This window comes from Lepidochelys kempii, chromosome 11, assembly GCF_965140285.1.
Source record: "Lepidochelys kempii isolate rLepKem1 chromosome 11, rLepKem1.hap1, whole genome shotgun sequence".
Classification (NCBI taxonomy): domain Eukaryota; kingdom Metazoa; phylum Chordata; order Testudines; family Cheloniidae; genus Lepidochelys; species Lepidochelys kempii.
In genome coordinates, this window is record NC_136390.1 from 16,030,146 (window position 1) to 16,054,591 (window position 24,446).

General features: G+C 40.7%; 1 protein-coding gene and 1 pseudogene across 2 annotated transcripts in view; one reads left to right on the plus strand and one right to left on the minus strand.

Moving 5' to 3' along the window:
- DPP10 (dipeptidyl peptidase like 10) overlaps positions 1-24,446 on the minus strand; it is a 451,471-nt gene that overhangs the window by 322,427 nt on the left and 104,598 nt on the right. For both annotated transcript variants that reach the window (XM_073305257.2, XM_073305256.2), the window contains exons 2-3: positions 21,784-21,898; positions 6,137-6,232 (exon numbers count right to left, since the gene is read on the minus strand). In XM_073305257.2, the coding sequence (XP_073161358.1) occupies positions 6,137-6,232; positions 21,784-21,898 (211 nt within the window). The remainder of the gene's footprint in view (positions 1-6,136; positions 6,233-21,783; positions 21,899-24,446) is intronic.
- On the plus strand, positions 9,925-10,167 carry LOC140895281 (small nuclear ribonucleoprotein F pseudogene; annotated as a pseudogene).

Sequence of the window (24,446 nt, forward strand, 5' to 3'; positions counted from 1 at the left end):
AGAAAGATTTCTTCCCTATCCTAGCCCAAATTCAGCAAAGCATTTCAGCATGTTTCAGTTTGAGCACATGCCTTTTTCCGTCCCTGTTCAGTGAAGCACTTATGCACATACTTAAAAGCTTTTCTGAATCAGAACCTTCGTCTCCAGACTAGATACCAGGGCACAGCCTGCATACCCCAGCTGCCTAAGATTAGCATGCAGATCTAAGTGCCTTTTCCTACATATTTTGTTCTGAAATAAGAAAAATATCATAATTATAATGGCACTACTCTTAATATAATCTGGAGGATGACATGGAGGTGCCAATGCTTCCTGTTGCACATAGGAAGGGAATGTGAAAAGTTAGATTTGTTACTCAGACAGCAAAAATGTGAGCTAACTCCACTTTTGCAGAAAGAAGGAAAGCAAAGAGCCATGAAATGGTGTCATCGGAAGGCACAGCCCCACTCCACTATAAGAGAGACAAGCATTATAGTAATATGGAAAGGTCTGTGGTTGCTGTTATCACTGATGTGAATAGTTTACATGTATAGGGTAACAGTTACTGCCATCATCTATTATTTGTATGATGGTCGCACATAGGCTCTCCATTCACGGATGCCATTGCACTAATTACTCCGCAAACACAGAACAGAAACACAGGCCCAAAGAATTTATAATCTCAGTATAAGTCAGGAGACAACGTGGTAGATGCAGACAGATGTGGGAGAGCTGTCAATATAAAAATGTATTTAGCAATATAGAATGGTTTGTGCAGAGAAAGTTCCCTTTTATTGCTTTAATGGCCTACCCTATTTTAGTTTTAATTAATGCATACAATTTTTAAACCACAGTGCAGTACTGTACTCTATGTACATTTACATAGACAAAAGTTAACCAGGCTATTTCTTTGCCATTTCAACTCAATATCTCCTTTGGTGGCGATGTGCTGCCAGATTTACGTACTTTGTGTCAGACACTGGCAACATTTAAAATTTTCACTTTTTATTAAAAAACTGAAAATCAATATTGCTAAGGGAAAATGCACTTTCATTTAGCATCTTCAAAGCTATGCCAGACAATTTGTGTTCTTTTTGGAACCACATGCTCTTTCAGATAACATTGACTGTTCTGATCACCAAGTTCGCTATCACCATGGCTTTAAATACAGCATAGGACATAGGATTTACAATTAAAAATACCTGTTTAATAAAGTACTATGGGATTGTTTTTAGAATAAATCTTTCACATTACTAAAACAACTAATTTTTTGTTCTGTTCTCAACTATTGTATATGAATTCTAGGGGAAAATCATGGTGTATTCATCAAGCATGTTACAGTATCTATACAGTCAGCTATGAGCACATTACTCACTTCTAGGAATTCTACTGATGTGTCTTGAACATTTACTAACCAACATGTATGGACCAGGACAGAAGCAGAAGAATATGCATAGGTGTTTAGTTATTGCTATTAGCACTGCAAGCACCATGACTAATAAGCAACTGTGCTGTGTAGGCTGACAGCAGATAGGTTTTAATTGCCTTTTTACAAATTTCTGCCAAACCAGTTAATAAACCTCAGCTGAAAAGAAAAATCAAAAGTAATGTTTTCTCAGTCCTAATTTTAAAGTAAACTGAAAAGCTTTTTAAATAAATGCAAACACCTGGGTAAGATAAAAGATACAATACATTTAAAATACAACATGTTAGTTTCTATTTGTTCTCCTCATCTGCCAAGACAGTAGTTGAGAGTTTTGTATTTCTTTGGCAGAGCTAATGATCCCATGGCAAGCAGGAGAGAGAGCAGCATTAGACATCTGCATTGTTTTTAATTCTTGCACTGGAAACACAGGATCCAGATACTAAGCAGAAAAGGAAATAAACTAAAATTAATTTGTTAAACATAAATCAATACTTTTTCAAAAGCCTATTTACATATTCTGCTGTTGATTTAAGGCTAGATCCTGCAAATGAGGTCTGTAAGTACCAATAAAAGGAGGTAATTTCTGATAGTAGAGGGCTCTTTGAGGGCTCAGTAGAGGGCTGGAAGTTGAACCTAGATATGTTCAGACTAGAAATTAGATGGATATTTTAAAGTGAGTGGAATTAACCATTAGAACAATTTACCTAGAGAATACCTCAGCTACAAGTTATGGCCTTGGGGCAAGAATCTCTTGTCAAAATTCTATGGCTTGTGTTATGCAGGAGGTCAAATTAGATTATCATAATGGTTCCTTCTGGCCTTAAAATATATTCAGTGGGAAAAAATTACCCTAACATAGGGATAAGTTTGCTTGGTGATGTGTCGTCTCTTTGCAGAAGCAAAACTCAAACTTCTGAAAACCAGCAAATGCAAAGTTAAGTTTGCCCATGCAACCTTAACTCCGCCCTATTTCAGCAATGCACCAAGATATCTCATTAATACACATCCGTTTACTCTGCCAACCCCACAGTTGCTGAAGAGTACCAGCTCTTCACCTCCTTTTTCAATCAATTCACTTTCACACACACAGGACCAAAAAAAATAAAGTTGTCATGCCACTTTCCTTCTTGTTCCCCTGGAGTTGGCAATAGCCAAGGGAATTATTTGCACAAACTTCAAGTGCAGTGAGTGTGTTAGGTGTACCTACACTAAATAGTGGAGGCAGTAGCTAGGCTTTCTTGGTAAAGGTGGGCTTGTGTTATGAGGACATGTGTAGATTACTTTGAGGTGGGTGAAAGAGCTGAGATTACAATATGGTAAAATCTATCTTTTGCACACTGCAATGTGTGAGAGCCGGGGTGAAAGTAACTTAAAGGACTTACCGGTACTCTAGAGTCCTGAGCAGGGGGGGCGTGGCCTTGATCAGAAGAGGCATCCGGGCCCTTTAAATCAACCCCTGGCCCTTTAAAGCACCGCTGCAGCCCTGCCGCTGCTACCCCAGGGGCTCCGGCAGCGGCGCTTGGGAGGCACTTAATGTGTCAGGGGTTGAGGCCACTGCGGGGAGCCCCAGGCCCTTTAAAGCCCCCCTGACCCCCCGAGCCCTGCCGCCAGAGCCTCTGGGGTAGTGGCAGCAGGGCTCCCGCAGCGCTTTAAAGAGCCTGGGGCTCCGGCTGCTGCGGGGAGGCCCGGGCACTTTAAAGCACCAGCATGGGGAAGCCGGCTGGACCGTACCAGCTTACTTTCACCTCTGGTGTGAGCAAAGGGAAGAGCTGCATGTGTACCTTTAGGATCCAGTATGAATCACTTAAATGCAGAATTGTGTATGTTATGCAATTAGCAGGGCACAGGGACTTTATTACAAATGGTACTGTCAGTAGCAAACTGGGATATGAGAGCAGCTTAAGCATTTATTATCCGCGTGCACTCCAGGTAAAGTGAGTGTGGTTAATATCAGGTGTAGCTGTACTGAATGGTGGAAGCAGTAGTTAGCTCTGCATGGTTGAGGTGCACTTGCGACATCTGTGGATTACTTTGTGGTGTGTGACAGAGCTGTGATACGAGATCTATGTTTTGCACCCTCTGATGTGTGTGATGAAAGGGAAGAGGTGCATGAGTACCTCCAGAATACAGTATGCATCATTTCTCTGATTGTATGGGTTATGTCATTAGCAGGACATAGGGCTTTTATTACAAAGGATATTATCAGCAGGTTGAAGAAGAGAGAATTGTAATGCTTTAAATGATAGTTAAGTGAAAGTGAGATGAAACTCTGTAAGTGTAAGGGCATTGTAAAAGACTGAAGTGGTTCTTAAAATGTACACATGTAGTATTCTTTCAAGGAAGATTGCGGATTGGATTTGGATACAAATTTTGTATCCGTGCAGGGCTCTCAAAACTATCACAACTGCTGGACACAAATCTCTGATTTGATCCAAATCTTCTCTTATGCATTGTATGAGGTGTGTATCAGGAAAAAGGCCCAGATCATTTCTCCCCAAGTGAATCACCACAGTGCCTGGTAGATCACAACCTCTTAAGTTACCACTTAGATGAGACATAGTGGCAAAACATGATGCCAATGCAGGCCACCTCTCTCCACCCAAATCAGCTTGCTGTCAGAAATCCCATGCCATGGTGTACTCCTTGCTGTCCCACAAAACTTCTGTAACTTCATTATCCAGGAATCACCCAGAATCCACATGCTGGCAATCCTGGCAGCACACACATTTATTTTCCCTCAGTGGACAAGGTACCTCCACAGTCAGTTCCAAGCCTCCATGCTACATGTCTTTGGAAACACCACATTAATATGCTATGAGGTTATATTTCATATATCAGAGCTACATTGTACACATTTATTAAGACCTAGTAAGATAATTAGGCAAGTAATATTAAATATCTGTTCAGTAGTAAGGGAAGAGTACTAACAATGAAACTTGCACCAAGGTTCACTTCCAATAAATAATTATCTACCTTAAGTAATCACTTTGAAAGGCCAGTGCTGTTACCAATGCAATTTTTTTTAAGAGGAGGACAAAGTCCACATGCAAAATCAATTGTGTATTTACATGCACGTGCAATTACTTGTACAAGCAGAAGTAGAGAATACTCTGTCTCCATTAAGCCATTGATTTTTGCTAGTGTCTTGAGCAGTTTTTGAAGATAGGCTTCACTGCCTCTGTTATGTTATTTGTGACTCCTGCAGTATTTGTATCCTTGAGTATTCTCTACATCTCTGGTTCAATGCAATATAATTTTCACTCAAAAATATATTTTCTTAATTAGCTGCACTCGTGTGCAGGCTGCTCACACCATGTGTTTACCGTGAATGAGAGAGTTATTCAGTTTCATGCACAAGAGAAGGACTTAATCAATATTCTATAGAGAAGATTAATTTAATCATAGAGTAAGGTAATTGGAATTGCAACAAACATGGCAAAGCAGGGTGGAGGACTAGACAAAGCAAGGCTCCTTCTTCTCTCTTGCACACCTATTCAGGGAACAGATGCACTGGGAATCCTGGCATTCCCATGAACACAGTTGCTGCAGGTTAGTGCTACTGTGTAGGCCAACCTCCCCATAAATGGAAGGGCAGGGGGAAGGCAGGACTAGGGCCAAGGGTTGGTTCCTCAAAGATGGAATGCATGCTTCACTTCATGAAAGAGCCCACTCTCCCCATCTATTCCCTTGCATGAAGCAAAACACACCTAGGAACTTCCACTTGGGAGATGCAACTCCATTCAGTCTCCAGAGAAGGTTGTCAAAGTTAATTCCATTAGTGCCCTTTTACTGGACAATCGGTGTTTCTAATTCTTACTGATTCCGTCATGGAAGCCAGCTTTGGTATCTTTAAATATCTATCTTTTCAACGTGAAGGATAAATCATTCTGATTACACTTAATTTATAAACTCTGCAGCCACATAAGACTTCCTATTTTCATAACTCTTCTTCAAATACTTTATTTTGCACAAAGCCTATTGTTATTCCTCTGATTATAACACCTTGACTGCTACACAATTATGATGACACAAAGACGGGGAAGGACACTGTGTTGTTTGAAAATTTCTTGCTAACCAAAAGAATGTGAAACATTGTATCTGATCAAGAAAAAAAAACATAATAAAGATTTGAATGAGATGACAAGGACTTTTTCAGGTATATGAGTCTTAACAATATGCATTATTTTTAGAACATTATGCACAATTCTTAAAGCATCTAAACAAACAGAACCTGAAATACAATGCACAGGCATCAGAGAATAACTAGAGCTGTACAAATAAGTTGAAGTTCAACCTAAAATGTGTTTCCATATGTTATGTGTCAGAACCATTTGCACACCCTGAAATTTAGATCTGAATAAACCTGTTCCTTCAGTGGCCTGATTTTGTTATGAATCCACAGACAAGGTTCAGTTTTAAAAGAGTTCCTACATATTCATAAAGGTTCTCACAAGTGATTTGGAACTGCTGGTACAATTAAAAAATGCCATGCAATATGACCGAGGTGATCTGGATCAAATTCCATATGTAACATTAACACAATACCTAGGTTAACAGATATTTATATAGAGCATATATTAAAAATCAGTAACATATTGCAAACACATCAAAACTTCTAATGAACCAATGGTGGTTTATGACTTTTTCATGGCTTCACTAATGACAGTGTCTCGATTCATCATAAAAATGCTTCTATCTGCATTCAAACTGCTTGATAATATATACACATACCATTAATCCATTTGGCTTCTGGATTATGAACTATGAACTCTTTTTTGAAGAGATCTTCTAAAGACAATCTGGTTTCTGATGAATTTGTAAGCTCATCTAAAAAGAAACAAAGAAGCACCAGGTTACACATTTTAAAAAAAAACTAATATATATCATGTAATTATTGTAAAATTGTTGGGATTTTAGGGGCAGATCCTACAGCTCAAAAACAAGTAAGACTCCTAATGAAGTCTATAATAATAATGCCTACTTCTTATTTACATAGCACTTTTTCATCAGGACATCGCTCATCACTTTACAAAGGAGATAAGTATCATTATTCCCATATTCCCCAGGGAAAACTGAGGCACAAGGGGGTGACTTGCCCAAGGTCACCCAGCCGGCCAATGGCAGAAGTGGAAATAGAATCTAGGTCTCGAGTTCCAGTCCAGTGTTCTAGCCACTAGGACACCCTGTCACCCCAATTCAATGAACATTTCCTGTATGCATAGTGAAACATTAGGGATATAGTGATTACATGTTTTTTCATACAGACTAATAAATCAATTTTTTCAGACTGGTGAAATACTGATTTACAGAAAATGAGAAATTTAGAACAAATCTTACCCACCACATATCCTAAACGGTGAGTGAAAAGAAACCCAATATCCTACCTTAACACAAGTTCCTATGGCCATGAGCCAGTTTTAAATAGAGATCATATCTCTCAGTCCCACTAACCATAATACATTACAAGAATAAGAAAATTATATTAACCTTTTCCATTATTATTTCTGTTTAACCGTAACCACTTAAATTCATATGTAAAAATAATCTGAACAGCCCATCCCGCCCCCCGCACCATCAGATCTCGGTAGATATGAGCAATGGAATTCTGGGATACAGAACTATACGTGGTACATTTTCTAGGAATACAGTGCCCACCATTAGTAAGTCCACATTTGCCAAGAGATTCCACACAATTATTTCACATGCTCAGCTAAAAGGGAGACCGTGCCATCTCAGATGTTACTAAATGGTAGTGAATGTTGATGTATATTTTTTTAAATGTCGACCCCTGCAATCACTTCCTTACTTCCAGAAAGGAAACAGCAGTCAATTCTCATTTTCCTGTGCTGAAACATCATTTATGGAAATACTTCCAGAAATCTTTTTTTTAAAAGTCATTAGGTAAATGGACCCATTAATACATGAGATTAAAAGGTATTGCTAACTGAAAGTCATTATTGCTTGTCAGGACACAAATCTCCAATTATATTTATCTTACATGTCCTAGATCACTAGCTGCTTTAGACAAACTTATATGCATAACATATGAAAGAACTCATTCCTACCAGAATATCGGGTATATATTACATATGCACAGTATCATTATTAGCCCAACTACCAGTAGATTACAGCAATTCTCCTCTTTGGCATTGGGTTTTGTCTTCCTACATAACTGACTCCCCTCTGTCTGAAAGTACCTTTTCTGTTGGGTTCAAATTTTGGCTTTGCATATTTCTGCTGATATATATTTTCAGTGACTTAGGACAGAAAGTCTAGAATCACAACAGTCAAGTAGCAGACCCTTCTCCCTTTGGTTCACCAATATATTCCCTGACTCCAATAGAGAAAAAAGAAGTCTGATTTGCAGCAGGAACATCCCATAATTCACTTAAGGTGCCAATCCTGGTCCCATTGAAGTCAATAGGAGCTTTGCCATTGCCATTACTCTTGGAGAGTACAGGCTGGTTCTAAGTCCATTGAAATCAACCCCTCCTACCCCCCAGATAAAGATCTGTGCTTCTCTTAAATGTTGTCAATACCGCTTGCTTCACTCACTTCTCTCAGTAGTATCCATGGCCTACTTGCTGTCTTCAGGAAACAACATCTCTCCCCCCCTCTCCCTCTTATACTTATCCTTAACAAAATTCAGAGTGAGACCTCTCACTATGCCATCCTTCTGTAATCTATACAGGTCTTTCCTCAAGTCTCAGTCAGCAGGAACCCTTTAAATACTTACTCTAATAAACTCTCCTCTCACTCTTCCTTTTTTCAAGGCTAACCATGTTCCACTCTTAAAACCTTCTCTCGCAAAACAGAACTCCTAATCCCCAAAAAAAGATTTCTTGACTTCTTGTGCACCTTCCCAAGAATAACCTTTTTTAAAATTCAAAGCCCAGTATTGGACACAGTATTCCAAGTGTAGTCTTACAAGGGTTTTACAGAGTAGAACTATTATCTCTCTTGATTTATACCTAATCCCCGTTTATACACCATGGAACCTTATTAGCCTTTCTTGCTGTTGATCCCACATATTGAGTCTCTACCTTCAAACTACTACATACCATTACTACAGCCTCTCCCCACCTCAGCTTCCATTAATATATTATTTAAGGTATTTTTTGCTAACATTTCTCCCTTCAGAAGCACTTATTACCTTGCACTTATTACAATCAAATTCCATAGTGCTTAATTCCTTTTGCACTTTAGCAGATCACCTGCAAATTTGGACACCATACATCATTCCCATTTCTGAATCATTTAGATAAAAGTTAAATAGAACTGGCACTGTGAAAACTCACTTGCAGCATTCAAAAAGGGTCAGATTCCATTTATTGTGACCCTAAATTCCCTGCTAGTTTGCCAACTTTCAATCCAGATCACCAATTTTATTATGACACCGGATTTTTTTTTTTTTGCATAACACTAGTTTCCTCTGAGAAACTTTATTAAATGCCTTATTAAAATCATTGAAAATACATTGGACAGTATATGGAAATATTACCTGAAAGGACAACTGAACCCACTTTTCTCAGCATTCTGACAATTCACATACTTGCCAAGTAATTTTTTTGTTATAAATTGCATTTTATAACTTTAAATTGAATCTAGTACTTTTAAGCATTGTTTTTAACCATCTAGTTTAGAAAAATAGACATCTTCAAACAACTATACTGTGTAATGTTTGAAGAGTAAAACTCTCCTAATGCTAAGACGGTATTTAAATAAAACCATATTTGTGATCTTTTAGTCTAGGTGTCCATGCTGTAAACATCTCAAATTATGTAATTTTTTTAGCAAGATGTTGGTTTCACACCAACAGACTCAGAAATACTCTTTTAAATTCCCAAAATGCTCAGTTAATTCATGGAAAGACAAGCTGCTCATCATGTAAGCTATCAGAAGACTGCAATTTGTATTTTTAGTCTAAATATGAATTTGTATGCATACTGTAGAGTGTATTTTCTGTCTGTTGTTAAAGACTCTCTTTTCCCCCTTAATGTTTATTATTACATTGCAGAATAGTCTACCATCTCTTTTCCATTTCCATTTTAAATTTTATTGAGTTATTCATTGAAGGGCTAACATTTCCCAGGTCCCCAACTAACTTGATAGATTTTTGTATTTCCAGTTGAATATATATTCAACTGGAATCATAACAATCCATACATATATTATGTAGATTATATATATATTGTAGATTACTGGAGTCAGAGTTGAATTCAAGTGTTAAAAGATAAAAAGTGTTACATTTTTATACTGTGCAGTAAACTGACAGCTGAACTGCTTAACAATTGGTGCACATTCGTACACAGACAGCAAACCTTCATATTTTAACTAAATTAAAGACTGAAAAGCAGAAATCAAGTAGAGTAGAAACTCACTAATATGAACTAATAGATAAGAAAATGCTTTTGCAAATTAGCAAGTAAATGAACAGACAATTAGACTCCAGCAGGTGCACATGCGGCCCTATGAGTAATTTTTGTTTTTACCGCTGCTTTGTGCCACGCCGCGTTACCATGAGCTTGCCCCTGAACTCCAAGCCCTTCCTGACAGGGAAGCCGGTGATGGTGTAGCTGAAGTGGGGGATGGAGTACAAGGGCTACCTGGTATCTGTCGACGGCTACATGAACATGCAGCTTGCAAACACAGAAGAATACATAGATGGGGTGTTGTCAGGACACCTTGGTGAAGTTTTGAAAAGATGTAACAATGTCCTGTACATCAGAGAAGTAGAAGAAGATGGGGAAATGAGAGAATAAGTTTCTATATTTCTGGAAAATAAAGATCAGTTTTTCACAAAAAAAAAAATAAAGGAAGAATAGCGCCTTACAAAATTTACTTTGTACAGTTATTTTATAAAACTAGTTTAGTTTTAATTATTTAATTTAATACTTCAAATTTTAGATGAATAATCTGTTCTACTTTGAGAAAAAAAAATATGTCCTGGTAATATGAGACCTAAGTATATCATCCTGGTAATATGAGACCTGGTAATATAAGACCTAAGTATATCATCCTGCTTTTAAATATTGGCTGTGTGACTTTGGGGGAGCCATAGCACCTCTGTGTCTCCATTTTCCCATCTGCAAACTGGGGATAATAATGTCTCTATAAAGCACTTTGATATCTGTGGATGAAAAGCACTATATACAAGCAAAATAATATCACTACATGGAACAACTTACATTCCTCAGGGTATGTCTACACTACGAAATTAGGTCGAATTTATAGAAGTCGGTTTTTTTGAAATCGGTTTTATATATTCGAGTGTGTGTGTCCCCACAGAAAATGCTCTAAGTGCATTAAGTGCATTAACTCGGCGGAGCGCTTCCACAGTACCGAGGCAAGCGTCGACTTCTGGAGCGTTGCACTGTGGGTAGCTATCCCACAGTTCCCACAGTCTCCGCTGCCCATTGGAATTCTGGGTTGATATCCCAATGCCTGATGGGGCTAAAACATTGTTGTGGGTGGTTCTGGGTACATATCGTCAGGACCCCGTTCCCACCCTCCCTCCCCCCGTGAAAGCAAGGGCAGACAATCATTTCGCGCCTTTTTTCCTGAGTTACCTGTGCAGACGCCATACCACGGCAAGCATGGAGCCCACTCAGGTAACCGTCACCCTATGTCTCCTGGGTGCTGGCAGACGCGGTACGGCTTTGCTGCACAGTAGCAGCAACCCATTGCCTTCTGGCAGCAGACGGTGCAATACGACTGGTAGTCGTCCTCGTCGTGTCCGAGGTGCTCCTGGCCACGTCGGCTGGGAGCGCCTGGGCAGACATGGGCGCAGGGACTAAATTTGGAGTGACTTGACCAGGTCATTCTCTTTACTCCTGCAGTCCTATTGAACCGTCTTATGGTGAGCGGGCAGGCGATACGGACTGCTAGCAGTCGTACTGTACCATCTTCTGCCAGGCAGGCAAGAGATGAGGATTGCTAGCAGTCGTACTGTACCATCTTCTGCCAAGCAGCCATGAGATGTGGATGGCATGCAGTCCTTCTGCACCGTCTGCTGCCAGCCAAAGATGTAAAGGATAGATGGAGTAGGTCAGAACAAGAAATAGACCAGATTTGTTTTGTACTCATTTTCCTCCTCCCCTGTCTAGATCACACTGCAGTCAGTCACAGAGAAGGCGCAGCGAGGTTAATCTAGCCATGTATCAATCAGAGGCCAGGCTAACCTCCTTGTTCCAATAACAACGATAACTTTGGTGCACCATTTCTTATTGGAACCCTCCGTGCAGTCCTGCCTGAAATACTCCTTGATGTACAGGCACACCCTTTGTTGATTTTAGCTCCCTGAAGCCAACCCTGTAAGCCGTGTCGTCAGTCGCCCCTCCCTCCGTCAGAGCAATGGCAGACAATCGTTCCGCGCCTTTTTTCTGTGCGGACGCCATACCAAGGCAAGCATGGAGGCCGCTGAGCTCATTTTGGCAATTAGGAGCACATCAACCACCACACGCATTATCCAGCAGTATATGCAGCACCAGAACATGGCAACGCGATACCGGGCGAGGAGGCGACATCAGCGCGGTCCCGTGAGTGATCAGGACATGGACACAGATTTCTCTGAAAGCATGGGCCCTGCCAATGCATGCATCATGGTGCTAATGAGGCAGGTTCATGCTGTGGAACGCCGATTCTGGGCTCGGGAAACAAGCACAGACTGGTGGGACCGCATAGTGTTGCAGGTCTGGGATGATTCCCAGTGGCTGCGAAACTTTCGCATGCGTAAGGGCACTTTCATGGAACTTTGTGACTTGCTTTCCCCTGCCCTGAAGCGCATGAATACCAGGATGAGAGCAGCCCTCACAGTTGAGAAGCGAGTGGCAATAGCCCTGTGGAAGCTTGCAACGCCAGACAGCTACCGGTCAGTTGGGAATCAATTTGGAGTGGGCAAATCTACTGTGGGGGCTGCTGTGATGCAAGTAGCTCACGCAATCAAAGATCTGCTGATATCAAGGGTAGTGACCCTGGGAAACGTGCAGGTCATAGTGGATGGCTTTGCTGCAATGGGATTCCCTAACTGTGGTGGGGCTATAGACGGAACCCATATCCCTATCTTGGCACCAGAGCACCAAGCCGGCGAGTACATAAACCGCAAGGGGTACTTTTCGATAGTGCTGCAAGCTCTGGTGGATCACAAGGGACGTTTCACCAACATCAACGTGGGATGGCCGGGAAAGGTGCATGACGCTCGCATCTTCAGGAACTCTGGTCTGTTTCAAAAGCTGCAGGAAGGGACTTTCTTCCCAGACCAGAAAATAACTGTTGGGGATGTTGAAATGCCTATATGTATCCTTGGGGACCCAGCCTACCCCTTAATGCCATGGCTCATGAAGCCGTACACAGGCAGCCTGGACAGTGGTCAGGAGCTGTTCAACTACAGGCTGAGCAAGTGCAGAATGGTGGTAGAATGTGCATTTGGACGTTTAAAGGCGCGCTGGCGCAGTTTACTGACTCGCTTAGACCTCAGTGAAACCAATATTCCCACTGTTATTACTGCTTGCTGTGTGCTCCACAATATCTGTGAGAGTAAGGGGGAGACGTTTATGGCGGAGTGGGAGGCTGAGGCAAATCGCCTAGCTGCTGGTTACGCGCAGCCAGACACCAGGGCGGTTAGAAGAGCACAGGAGGGCGTGGTACGCATCAGAGAAGCTTTGAAAACCAGTTTCATGACTGGCCAGGCTACGCTGTGAAAGTTCTGTTTGTTTCTCCTTGATGAAACCCCCCGCCCCTTGGTTCACTCTACTTCCCTGTAAGCTAACCACCCTCCCCTCCTCCCTTTAATCACCGCTTGCAGAGGCAATGAAGTCATTGCTGCTTCACAGTCATGCATTCGTTATTCATTCATCACACAAATAGGGAGATGACTACCAAGGTATCCCAGGAGGGGTGGTGGAGGAGGGAAGGAAAATGCCACACAGCACTTTAAGCACAGCACTTTAAAAGTTTACAACTTTAAAATTTATTGAATGACAGCCTTCTTTTTTTTGGGCAATCCTCTGTGGTGGAGTGGCTGGTTGGCCGGAGGCCCCCCCCACCGCGTTCTTGGGCGTCTGGGTGTGGAGGCTATGGAACTTGGGGAGGAGGGCGGTTGGTTACAGAGGGGCAGCAGTGGCAGTCTGTGCTCCAGCTGCCTTTGCTGCAGCTCAACCATACACTGGAGCATTCTGGTTTGGTCCTGCAGCAGCCTCAGCATTGAATCCTGCCTCCTCTCATCACGCTGCCGCCACATTTGAGCTTCAGCCCTGTCTTCAGCCCGCCACTTACTCTCTTCAGCCCTCCACCTCTCCTCCCGGTCATTTTGTGCTTTCCTGCACTCTGACATTATTTGCCTCCACGCATTCGTCTGTGCTCTGTCAGTGTGGGAGGACAGCATGAGCTCGGAGAACATTTCATCGCGAGTGCGTTTTTTTTTCTTTCTAAGCTTCACTAGCCTCTGGGAAGGAGAAGATCCTGTGATCATTGAAACACATGCAGCTGGTGGAGAAAAAAAAAGGGACAGCGGTATTTAAAAAAACACATTTTATAAAACAGTCGCTACACTCTTTCAGGGTAAACCTTGCTGTTAACATTACATACATAGCACATGTGCTTTCGTTACAAGGTCGCATTTTGCCTCCTCCCACCGCGTGACTACACCCTCAACCTTCCCCCCTCCCTGTGGCTAACAGCGGCGAACATTTCTGTTCAGCCACAGGCAAACAGCCCAGCAGGAATGGGCTATACTGAGTGTCCCTGAAGAAAAGCACTCTATTTCAACCAGGTGACCATGAATTATATCTCACTCTCCTGAGGATAACACAGAGAGATAAAGAACGGATTTTGGTTGAATGCCAGCAAACATACACTGCAATGCTTTGTTCTACAGTGATTCCCGAGTATGTGTTACTGGCCTGGAGTGATAAAGTGTCCTACCATGAAGGACGAAATAAGGCTGCCCTCCCCAGAAACCTTTTGCAAAGGCTTTAGGACTACATCTAGGAGAACCGCAAATGCCAGGGCAAAGTAATCCTTTCACATGCTTGCTTTTAAACCATGTATAGCATTTTAAAAGGTACACTCACCAGAGGTCCCTTCTCCGCCTGCTGGGTCCAGGAGGCAGCCTTGGGTGGGTTCGGGGGGTACTGGCTCCAGGTCTAGGGTGAGAAACAGTTCCTGGCTGTCGGGAAAACCGGTTTCTCCGCTTGCTTGCTGTGAGCTATCTACAACCTCCTCCTCATCATCATCTTCTTCGTCCCCAAAACCTGCTTCCGTGTTGCCTCCATCTCCATTGAAGGAGTCAAACAACATGGCTGGGGTAGTGGTGGCTGAACCCCCTAAAATGGCATGCAGCTCATCATAGAAGCGGCATGTTTGGGGCTCTGACCCAGAGCGGCTGTTCGCCTCTCTGGTTTTCTGGTAGGCTTGCCTCAGCTCCTTCAGTTTCACGCGGCACTGCTTCGGGTCCCTGTTATGGCCTCTGTCCTTCATGCCCTGGGAGATTTTCACAAAGGTTTTGGCATTTCGAAAACTGGAACGGAGTTCTGATAGCACGGATTCCTCTCCCCAAACAGCGATCAGATCCCGTACCTCCCGTTCGGTCCATGCTGGAGCTCTTTTGCGATTCTGGGACTCCATCATGGTCACCTGTGCTGATGAGCTCTGCATGGTCACCTGCAGCTTGCCACGCTGGCCAAACAGGAAATGAGATTCAAAAGTTTGCGGTTCTTTTCCTGTCTACCTGGCCAGTGCATCTGAGTTGAGAGTGCTGTCCAGAGCGGTCAGAATGGAGCACTCTGGGATAGCTCCCGGAGGCCAATACCATCGAATTGTGTCCACAGTACCCCAAATTCGAGCTGGGAACGTCGATTTAAGCGCTAATCCACTTGTCAGGGGTGGAGTAAGGAAATCGATTTTAAGAGCCCTTTAAGTCGAAATAAAGGGCTTCACTGTGTGGACGGGTGCAGGTTTAAATCGATTTAACGTTGCTAAATTCGACCTAAAGTCCTAGTGTAGACCAGGGCTCAGTATTAGCTTGAGGAAAGTAACCTAAACCCAGTCAAGAGTACCAGAATAAACATATTCTACATGTGTGATATAGTATCTAACAAGCTATGATTTTTTCCTCCCCCATGACCTTCATATTATGTTATTTGGAATTAAACACAAATGCTATTAGAAGACTCTTGGGAAATATAGGAATCAGTGGAGATTCATAGTGTGAGCAAGCAACATAAAATGAACAAGTTCCTGCACTTTTCTATATTGTATTTTTTACTTCTTCAGTCTGATTCTCTTTTAACAATAAGTAAGATATCACTAGTTCTGCCTGTATCCCTCATTATCAATATAATGAATATCTGCTCCAATTAGTTCTACAAATTCAAGTTTTATTTCGTGTCATAATAAAAATCCTTGAAATCTGGGTAAATAATTTTTCTTTGGTTTTAGCACTGCTTATATCCTTTACAAAAGAAGATGAAAAGACAATGTCTATATTAATGTCAAGGTGGGAGAGGTAATATCTTTTATTAGACCAATTTCTGTTTCTGAAAGAGAAGCTTTTTAGCTTATACAGAGCTCTTCTTTTTATTATTTTTATTAATGTCAATATTTGTATGGAACTAATGTCATAAATTCATATATAAGTTATCTTATTGAACATTTGTTTTTCTCTTGGGAACAATAAGTAGGATCTGAATTACTGTTTGAAGCTTTAGAAATACACAGCATGTATTCATGTGACACCTGCTTAGTTCTAGGTATTAGGCAGGAAATTACATGCCCCACAATAAGAAAAGGAGTACTTGTGGCACCTTAGAGACTAACCAATTTATTTGAGCATGAGCTTTCGTGAGCTACAGCTCACTTCATTGGATGAGCTGTAGCTCACGAAAGCTCATGCTCAAATAAATTGGTTAGTCTCTAAGGTGCCACAAGTACTCCTTTTCTTTTTGCGAATACAGACTAACACGGCTGTTACTCTGAATGCCCCACAATGCAATTAAATCTGCTAGTTAACTACAAGCAAAAGCTATTATTTGTGTTGGACACAGCAATATGCATTATTAGACTTAGCCATGCCTAGACAACATTATAAATGATAACAAGGAAAGGTTAAGAACTAGCTGTGAGATACACACTGAGGAAAACAAGTCCTGCCAAAGAAATTCACAAGGTTACATGGAACTCACCAGATGGGCAAACTAAAATCCAGATCGACCACATGATTAGCAGTCAAAAGCATAGAAGATAATTGATGGATGTTAAACTCTACAGAAGTGCCAAGCATGGCGGTGATCATGAACTACTAATGGGAAAGATTAAGTTAAAGTGCAAAGCAAAGATGGGTGCAACTGGACCCAAATTTGATCTTGATAAGTCAAAGGATAGCTCTGTGGGGGAAGCATACAAGATGAGGTTTGGAGGGCATTTCAGGCCATTAATTTATGATGAAGAAATGTCACTACAGAACAGATGGGAAATATTATAGGAAGCAGTACAAAATACAGTAGAGAAAGTTATTGGAAGGCGTAAGAAAACATGGGAAAGCTGGACAACAATGAAACAAGAACATTACAAGAAAAGTGTAAACAAGCCAAGACTGCGAGGAAAGAAGAAGAAGTAAAAGTGTGCAAAGCAGTGAAGACTGAACAAGCAAAAGTGCTGGAAAGAAGAGGCTCAACAACTAGAAGAGGCATCAAGAAAAAAAGATATGAGAACAATATAAAAAATGGTTAAGCTGTATGGACACACAATCAGGCCAATGATGCAAATCATAAGAAAGGCTACCGGTGAACTGACAACAAATGCCAAAGAGGTGCTGGAAATATGGAAGGAGCATTGTAACAAAGTGCTGAACCCTGTATTTCATCCAGATGCAAGCATTCTAGACATGCTGGATGAACAGGGCAGCTTGCAATGTAGAATGGCTACCAGCATTGAACCACCATCAGAAGAAGAAAGAGAAAGAGAAAGAGAAATAAGGCAGCTAAAAATGGGAAAGCTACAGGGTTAGACAATATAACAGATAAGCTGCTAAAAGCTGGCAGGACAAGCACTATTCAAAGCATTTGGAAAAAATATATAATAGAGTATGGGAACAAGAGGAGATACAATGACTGATTAAAGGCAATAGTTGTACCAATTCAGAAAAAAAGAGATCCTACCAATGTGAATAATTATAGAGCCGTAAGATTATTATAAATACTGGGAAAGTTATTGTCAACAGATTAAGGCCACTTTTAGAGGAAGTGGTAGGTAAGATTTAGTGCTGCTTCAGATTAGGCTGATTCATGCTCTGACAGTTGATGGAAGAAAGGGACAATGGAGATTTAAGATGTTTGCTGTTTTCATCAACTACATGAAGGTATTGGATTCAGTTTGGAGAAAAAACATTATGGAAAGCCACAAAATCACATGGTTTACTTATAGGATAACTACAATTATAAAAGTGTACAAAGCCTCTAGTATTATCAGAATTGATGGAAAATTAAGCAACACGTTCAAATCAAAGTTTGCTGTAAGATAAGGTGGCTGTATATTGGAAAAGGGGAAACAGATAAAGTGTTGAAATGCAGCAGCAGCAAAGAAGTCATAGAATAAGTACAATTTTATGTATACCTAGGAAGCTTAACCAGTTCCACCAAGAATGTGATTAAAAGGAGATGTTCTTTAGATACAAATGCTACACAGAATTTGGTTTTTATCCATCCATAATTTCACCATTACATTTGGTACCAAAGTGAAAATGTATCAAACCAGTGTACTTAAAAGCATTACTCTCTGGTCTGAAACCAACTGCATTAAATGAAACAGACATCAGAAGGCCGAAGGCTGTAACAATGACAGTTCTTTGGAAGATAACGTGTAAAGAAGGAATGATTTTAAGGCAAACAAAGTTCAAAGAAGAGTAGGATGTGAAATCAGGGTACAGGACTGGCTGCAAATGAAAAGTTTCAGAATGTGGGGACACTGCAGAAGACAAACATGTAATAGGATGCCAAAAAAAACCCACACATGCAACCAAAGTCAGTCAGAATTAGAGGCCAACCACCAACTCAATGGTGGGATATGATATGCAGGGTCATGACCAGGCTGGGCTTCATGGAGAAACAAACCATGGACAGAAATAAATGGTGACACTGTACTGCTCCCTGTGTCCATTAAGATACTTTGGGATGAGAAGAAAAAGATTATAAAGCACTCTTCATCTTCAAAGTAGTTTGCTCAGACTAGTGGTATTAGAAACTGGAAGCAATATATTCTGAATGATCCTGAGATAACATGAAACTTAACTGTCACTACTGCGCTAAACATACTAATTCCTATCAAGTGTATTTCACAGGAAGATTTTTACAAAAAGATTACATTTTATTAAGGCAGATTTAGACCAACTACAAGTACTAATGACCAGTGATTATTTCTGTTTCTAGATTTACAAGATGTAGTCTATTTTTTTCTAATGCTAGACATCCCAGTTGCCTTTGAGACACTTGAGACCAACTAATCCAACTACAGTATTTAACACATATAAGCAAAAATCTCAGTTTACCTAACTAGTTTTTAAAAGTTTTATAAAATAATAAATAATTAGAATAATAATATAAATTATTTGCTCCGGAAAATGAGGTGTGGACAGCACGGGCTCGAGACACCAAGCAGTTGTGATGCAAGCTTCCTCTCAAAGCTCTCTTTATGTCCTTCATTCCTGACCTGCATAAAATCCTTCTTTTTCCAATCCTAGATCCTTGCAGAGCAGATTCTGTTAATTACACCAAACTGGGAAGTTTCTTAGGGAAATCATAGCAACTGACATAACAATACTGGTTTTCACTTGTGTGACTTGAACTGTTGGCAAAGACCAGTGTAAGGGGGGACATACATTCTAACAACATAACATAGTGTTAGTCCATATGTTGTAGAGGGTTTTTTAAAAAAAATCTTTGCCTCTGAAGGCTTTGAAATACTCCTTCAAATTTGCCACTGTTAACAATAGGTTTTCAAACATAAGGGCCAAAACTGACTTTAATTGCTTTGAGTTTCAGCATAATTCTTTCTAGCTTTTGCCATCCCCTCAAACAAGAAATCCTCTCCTTGAAAAGAAAGAAATATACTTCAGTCACTAGGGTGGCTTTGGGTATATCATGACATACATGCTCCCAAATTTACCTTTCTTGATCCCCAGAAGAATCCGCTCCCCTCTAACTGGGGTTAGATCAGCCCAACTTTTCCTAGTTTAGCCTCAGATCCTAACCCATTCACACAGATGTTCACTGTATTAGTCATCCAATCACTAGTATACAGACCTCTAAGATGATTATTAGATTTCTGCTCTATATTCCTCCTTGTCTCTCCTTTGTCCATACTGCAATTTCCCATGTCCCCCACAGATTCCTACCCTTCATCCAGGTCTCCATGTTTTGGACTTATCTGTTGGCATTTGTCTTCTGCCCCATCAAACGTAGTTTAAAGCCCACCTTACTAGGTTTGCCAGTCTGTATCTGAAGATACTTTTCCCCTTCCTTGAAAGTGGACCCCATCTCTACTTGGAACAGGATCTCATGGTCAAGACAACCAAAGCCCTGTTGGCAACAATATTTGTGGAGCCATGCATTTACCTCCAGAATATGTCTCTCTCTGCTGGAACCCCTACCCTTCACTGGAAGGATCAAAGAGAACACCATCTGTGCCCCCAACTCTTTCACCCGCACTCCAAGAGTCCTGTGCTCCTTCTGATCTGCTCAGAGTCATATCTTTTTCAGTATCATTATTGCCCACATGAGTGAGCAGAATGGGGTAATAGTCTGAGGTGCAGATGATCCTCAGTAATCCTTCCATAACATCTCAGATATGGGTCCCTGGCAGGCACCACATCTCCTGGGATGCCAGCTCAGGCCTACAGATGGATCCCCCTTCAGAAGGGAGTCACCAACCACCACTACCCTTTGTTTTTTCTTGAGAGTGGTGGCTACGAACCTCCCAGCCGTGGGTGTACATAGTGGATATCTCCATAATACAGGGAAAGCAGCACAGTCTAGCACTCAGGCATGCTCTGTTCAGCCACCTTTCCTCACAAGTGGCAGCCTTGTCCTCTTTGCTCCCTTCCCAGACAATCTGGCCCCCTCCCTGACTGAGAAGCAGCTCCAAGCTTCTGTGCCTGCTATCATTCAGCCCATTCTTTGCTTACTTCGTAGCCCTTTTCCAGTGGCCAGATAATCTGACTCGTTTACTTGCCCAGATAGCACTTCTACTTGTCCCTTGGTTATGAGTTATAGGAATTTTTCACAGCCTGTTTACACTTTCTGCCAGCTCCGTAGTGTGTAAATTACATCAACATAACCACAGGCTAAGGGAGACTAACAGGGTTGTTAGGAGTCTAACTTAAATTTGGTCCATCATATCTAAGCTTTCCAGTGTGATGATTCAATTAATGCTAAATTAACCTAAACAGCAAATACTAAAATATACAAATGAATTTGTAACATCTAATTATTGATTCATAAAGTATACTAGATAATTATGCAAAAAATATACAAATGCAACTGAGTGAAAATTAATCAGGAAAATATATAGCTTCATCAATGGTTTGCAAATTCCAAGGCTATGGAACTTAAAAAGCACATTCAAATACAAACCAAATGAATAACATTTCCAATACAGAATATTTTCAGACCAATATTTACCACTGATATATGCATCTCAGTTCACTTATTTTAAATAATCTCTGTCTGATTGGGAGAAATCAATGAATTTTTTCTTTTCTTTGCAACATGTTCAATGTTGCCTTCTATCTGGGCTTCTATCCTGGTTTAAATGTTTGCTATCCCAACAGAAAAAGGACTTCCACTAAAAATATGTCTTGGATAAATTAGAATAAAGAAAACTTGCAGCAAAACTAAAACATCCATGTGTAGGAACTTACATTGTCCAGACTTGCTGAATAGGCATATTAATATTATTTTTGCAAATCAGTTGTTAAATAAATACCTTCAGTTCTCTCTGATTTATTGTGTGTATATGACAGTGAGAGATACATATACACTGATGTGGCTGGATATAAAAATTTCATGTTCAGTATTAGCACATTTTAAACAAAGTTTTCTATATATACCCAGGGATCTGAAAATACACCAGGAGGCAACCACCCATGACTTTAATTAATTTCACATATACGGAAGCCAATGGGGATTTTGAGTGGATGTATAATGGCAGGTCCAAATGTGCATCATAGAGGTCACTCTGTGCCTACTTTGGATACTGAAATTCAAGCAGCCAGAAGTTAAAATGAGCAAAGACAAGAGTTAATGTTATATTTATAAGTCATTTTGAAAATTACATTATGAATCAAAATGTCTTCAGTAAGAATATATATAAAAAGAGAGAGAGATTACCTGGGGTTAAAAGAATGACAGACAAAGTGATGAGTGAACATACAACTAGAATCACCAGCAGTGCAATTGCAATTCCCTTCCAGTTCCTCTGCGGAGGGCTGTTACTTCCAAGCTCCTGCAGAGATTAAAAAAAAATGTTTCATAATTACATATAATCCTGGAAAAATGTATGAATACAAGAAATGATTCTGCAGATTGTTCTAATCATACTATACGTGAGCTGATTATCAACCTTCTCCTCTCTGTAGTTCATTTAATTATTCAAAGTACATAATTTTTAGATCTTTTTAATAGAGATGTATTTTTAAACAATTTTATTTCCCTAAGAGACAATCAAATTGAGCATATGCAAGCTGTCCAAAATATGACTGGTGTTAACGTGTGCTGAACATAAACTTCAGGACAATATCAACTGGCACTTTTACAAGATAATTACAGAAATAAAGTGTGGCAATTTACTGTATTTCTACCTAAAGTGGTATGGACCATAAAAGGTTTAAATACACAAGCTTTTAATGTATAATGTTAAACTTCTTATTTGTAATGGAAAACATTGACAAAACTGCCAAAGGATCAAAGTATTCCTTCTTAAACTGAACAGCATTTCTTCCTCTATACAGGTTTCAGAGTGGTAGCTGTGTTAGTCTGTATCAGCAAAAAGTATGAGGAGTCCTTTGGCACCTTGGACTAAATTTGTTAGTCTCTAAGGTGCCACAAGTACTCCTCGTTCTTTTTCCTCTATACAGTAGTTCATCTGCAAACTGCTCTCCTGTCACTCGTAATAATCAACAGTAGCTTGTAACAATATTAAATGAATGCTTCTGTAACTACTACTCCATGTAATCATATATTCTCCTTTGGTTACCTGTGTAGCTCATGTTAACATTAGCCAAATGGGATTTTAAGTTAGTCAACAGAAGTAATGCATAGTTTCTATTTCATCTAGGATTTCATACTGCACCATCATTGCCTTACAGAATAGAAAAATACATCAAGGTGATACCTGGTTGGTATTGGTCTCTCCCTCCCCCACATGAAACAGCACTTTCTCCATCTGCATCTGGCAAGACAAGTTCTGACTTTTTCTCTCTGATATTGACCTTATCACAATTATCCATGCCTTTGTCACCTCAAGATTAGATTGCTATCATACACTCTATGAGGGATTACAGTTTGGGAGCATTTAAAAGTTGAAGCAAGTGCAGAATGCTGTGATCTATTTACTGAGTTGCACCTTGGGAGCACATTAAACCAGTGCACCATAATATTCATTGGCTTTCAGTAAGCTTCTGAGTAGAACTTGAGGTGTCAGTTTTAAATTATAAATGCCTTAAATGGTTTGGGACCTGGACACCTAAGAGATTGTCTCTCTCTGTGACATATGGTCATAGATGAGATCAGCAGAACCACTTGAGATGGAGTATTCATGGAATAAAAGAAAGGAAACTGCTGAGGTGAGGGGTCCTTGGTTTTAGAATTTGCTCTCCCTGACCCACCAGTGCCCAGATTTGTTAAACTTTTGGCCATGTTGCAAAGCCATCTTTTCTCTCTGTCTTTTCTCAGGCTACTAAGGAAGGAGCAGGCTGAGGGATGGGCATGGTTCTATTCATGGATAGTCTTTTTGCATTCTTTTGTTTGTTTTAGCCAATGGGGTAGTCACCCAGGGCAAAGAAAGGCAGCCTGCTGTAATTTATAACTTCAAATAAATACTAATTTTTTTTGCACATGCAGAAGATTGTTTCTGAACAAGTTTGCAAACATCTGAGACAAGAAAGGTGTTATGACAATCCACATTCTTTGATACAAACAAATCACATGGGCATCATGGGATCTTAGAAGGGTCTTTCAGCACCAAAAGCAGAAGCCTTTACTGCCCAAGCCAAAGGAGAACTCCCTTAGTGGTGAGACAGTAAATAATAGGCTGGATACTTAGTCTCTAAGGTGCCACAAGTTCTCCTTTTCTTTTTTAATAAGAGAAGTCGCTCAAAGGAGTCACGTTCTCTCTTTCCCTCATACTCATAAATATACTGTCCTCCTTATACTTCCACAAGTCAGACAAGCTCATCCCAAATGTCTGAGGTCCATAAGAGTCCTAACCCAATGTAGCCAGCCAGCCAGCCCCCCACCCCCACCCCCCCCCCCCCTCAGACCAGCATTGCTGGAAACACAGGAGGAAGCCGGAACAGGGCACTTAACATATATTCCAGCACAGCCTTTGAAGCTGTGAAAGCACAGGTGTACTGCTACAATGTGCCTCTGGGAACAGATACAACGATTAAGCTCACAGCAGGCAGAGGCCCTGTGACAGACATGGCTCTTAGCCCCTACTAAATAGCGTGATGCACACACACCAACATCCTAGGTGGGAAAATATTTACCCTGATAAAAGAAATGTCCAGTAGTCGAAACTTATTGTTTCTCTCCCTTGCAAGTGTAAACTACTCTTGCGAAAGCTGGCGTCACCCCGACAGACCAGCCCCAATTTGGCATAAGAAAGGAGAAAGAGAATAAAGGAGTACAGAGGTATAAGTAGGGGATCTACAGCACCATGATTTTTGAGTACTTTTCACTATCTATCTGCTGGTCAGATAAGTGACAGCCTCCCAAGGCTTCTGCAGCTAAGAGGGTCCCTACGCCTTGTCCCTTATTCGTCTTTCCGCGGA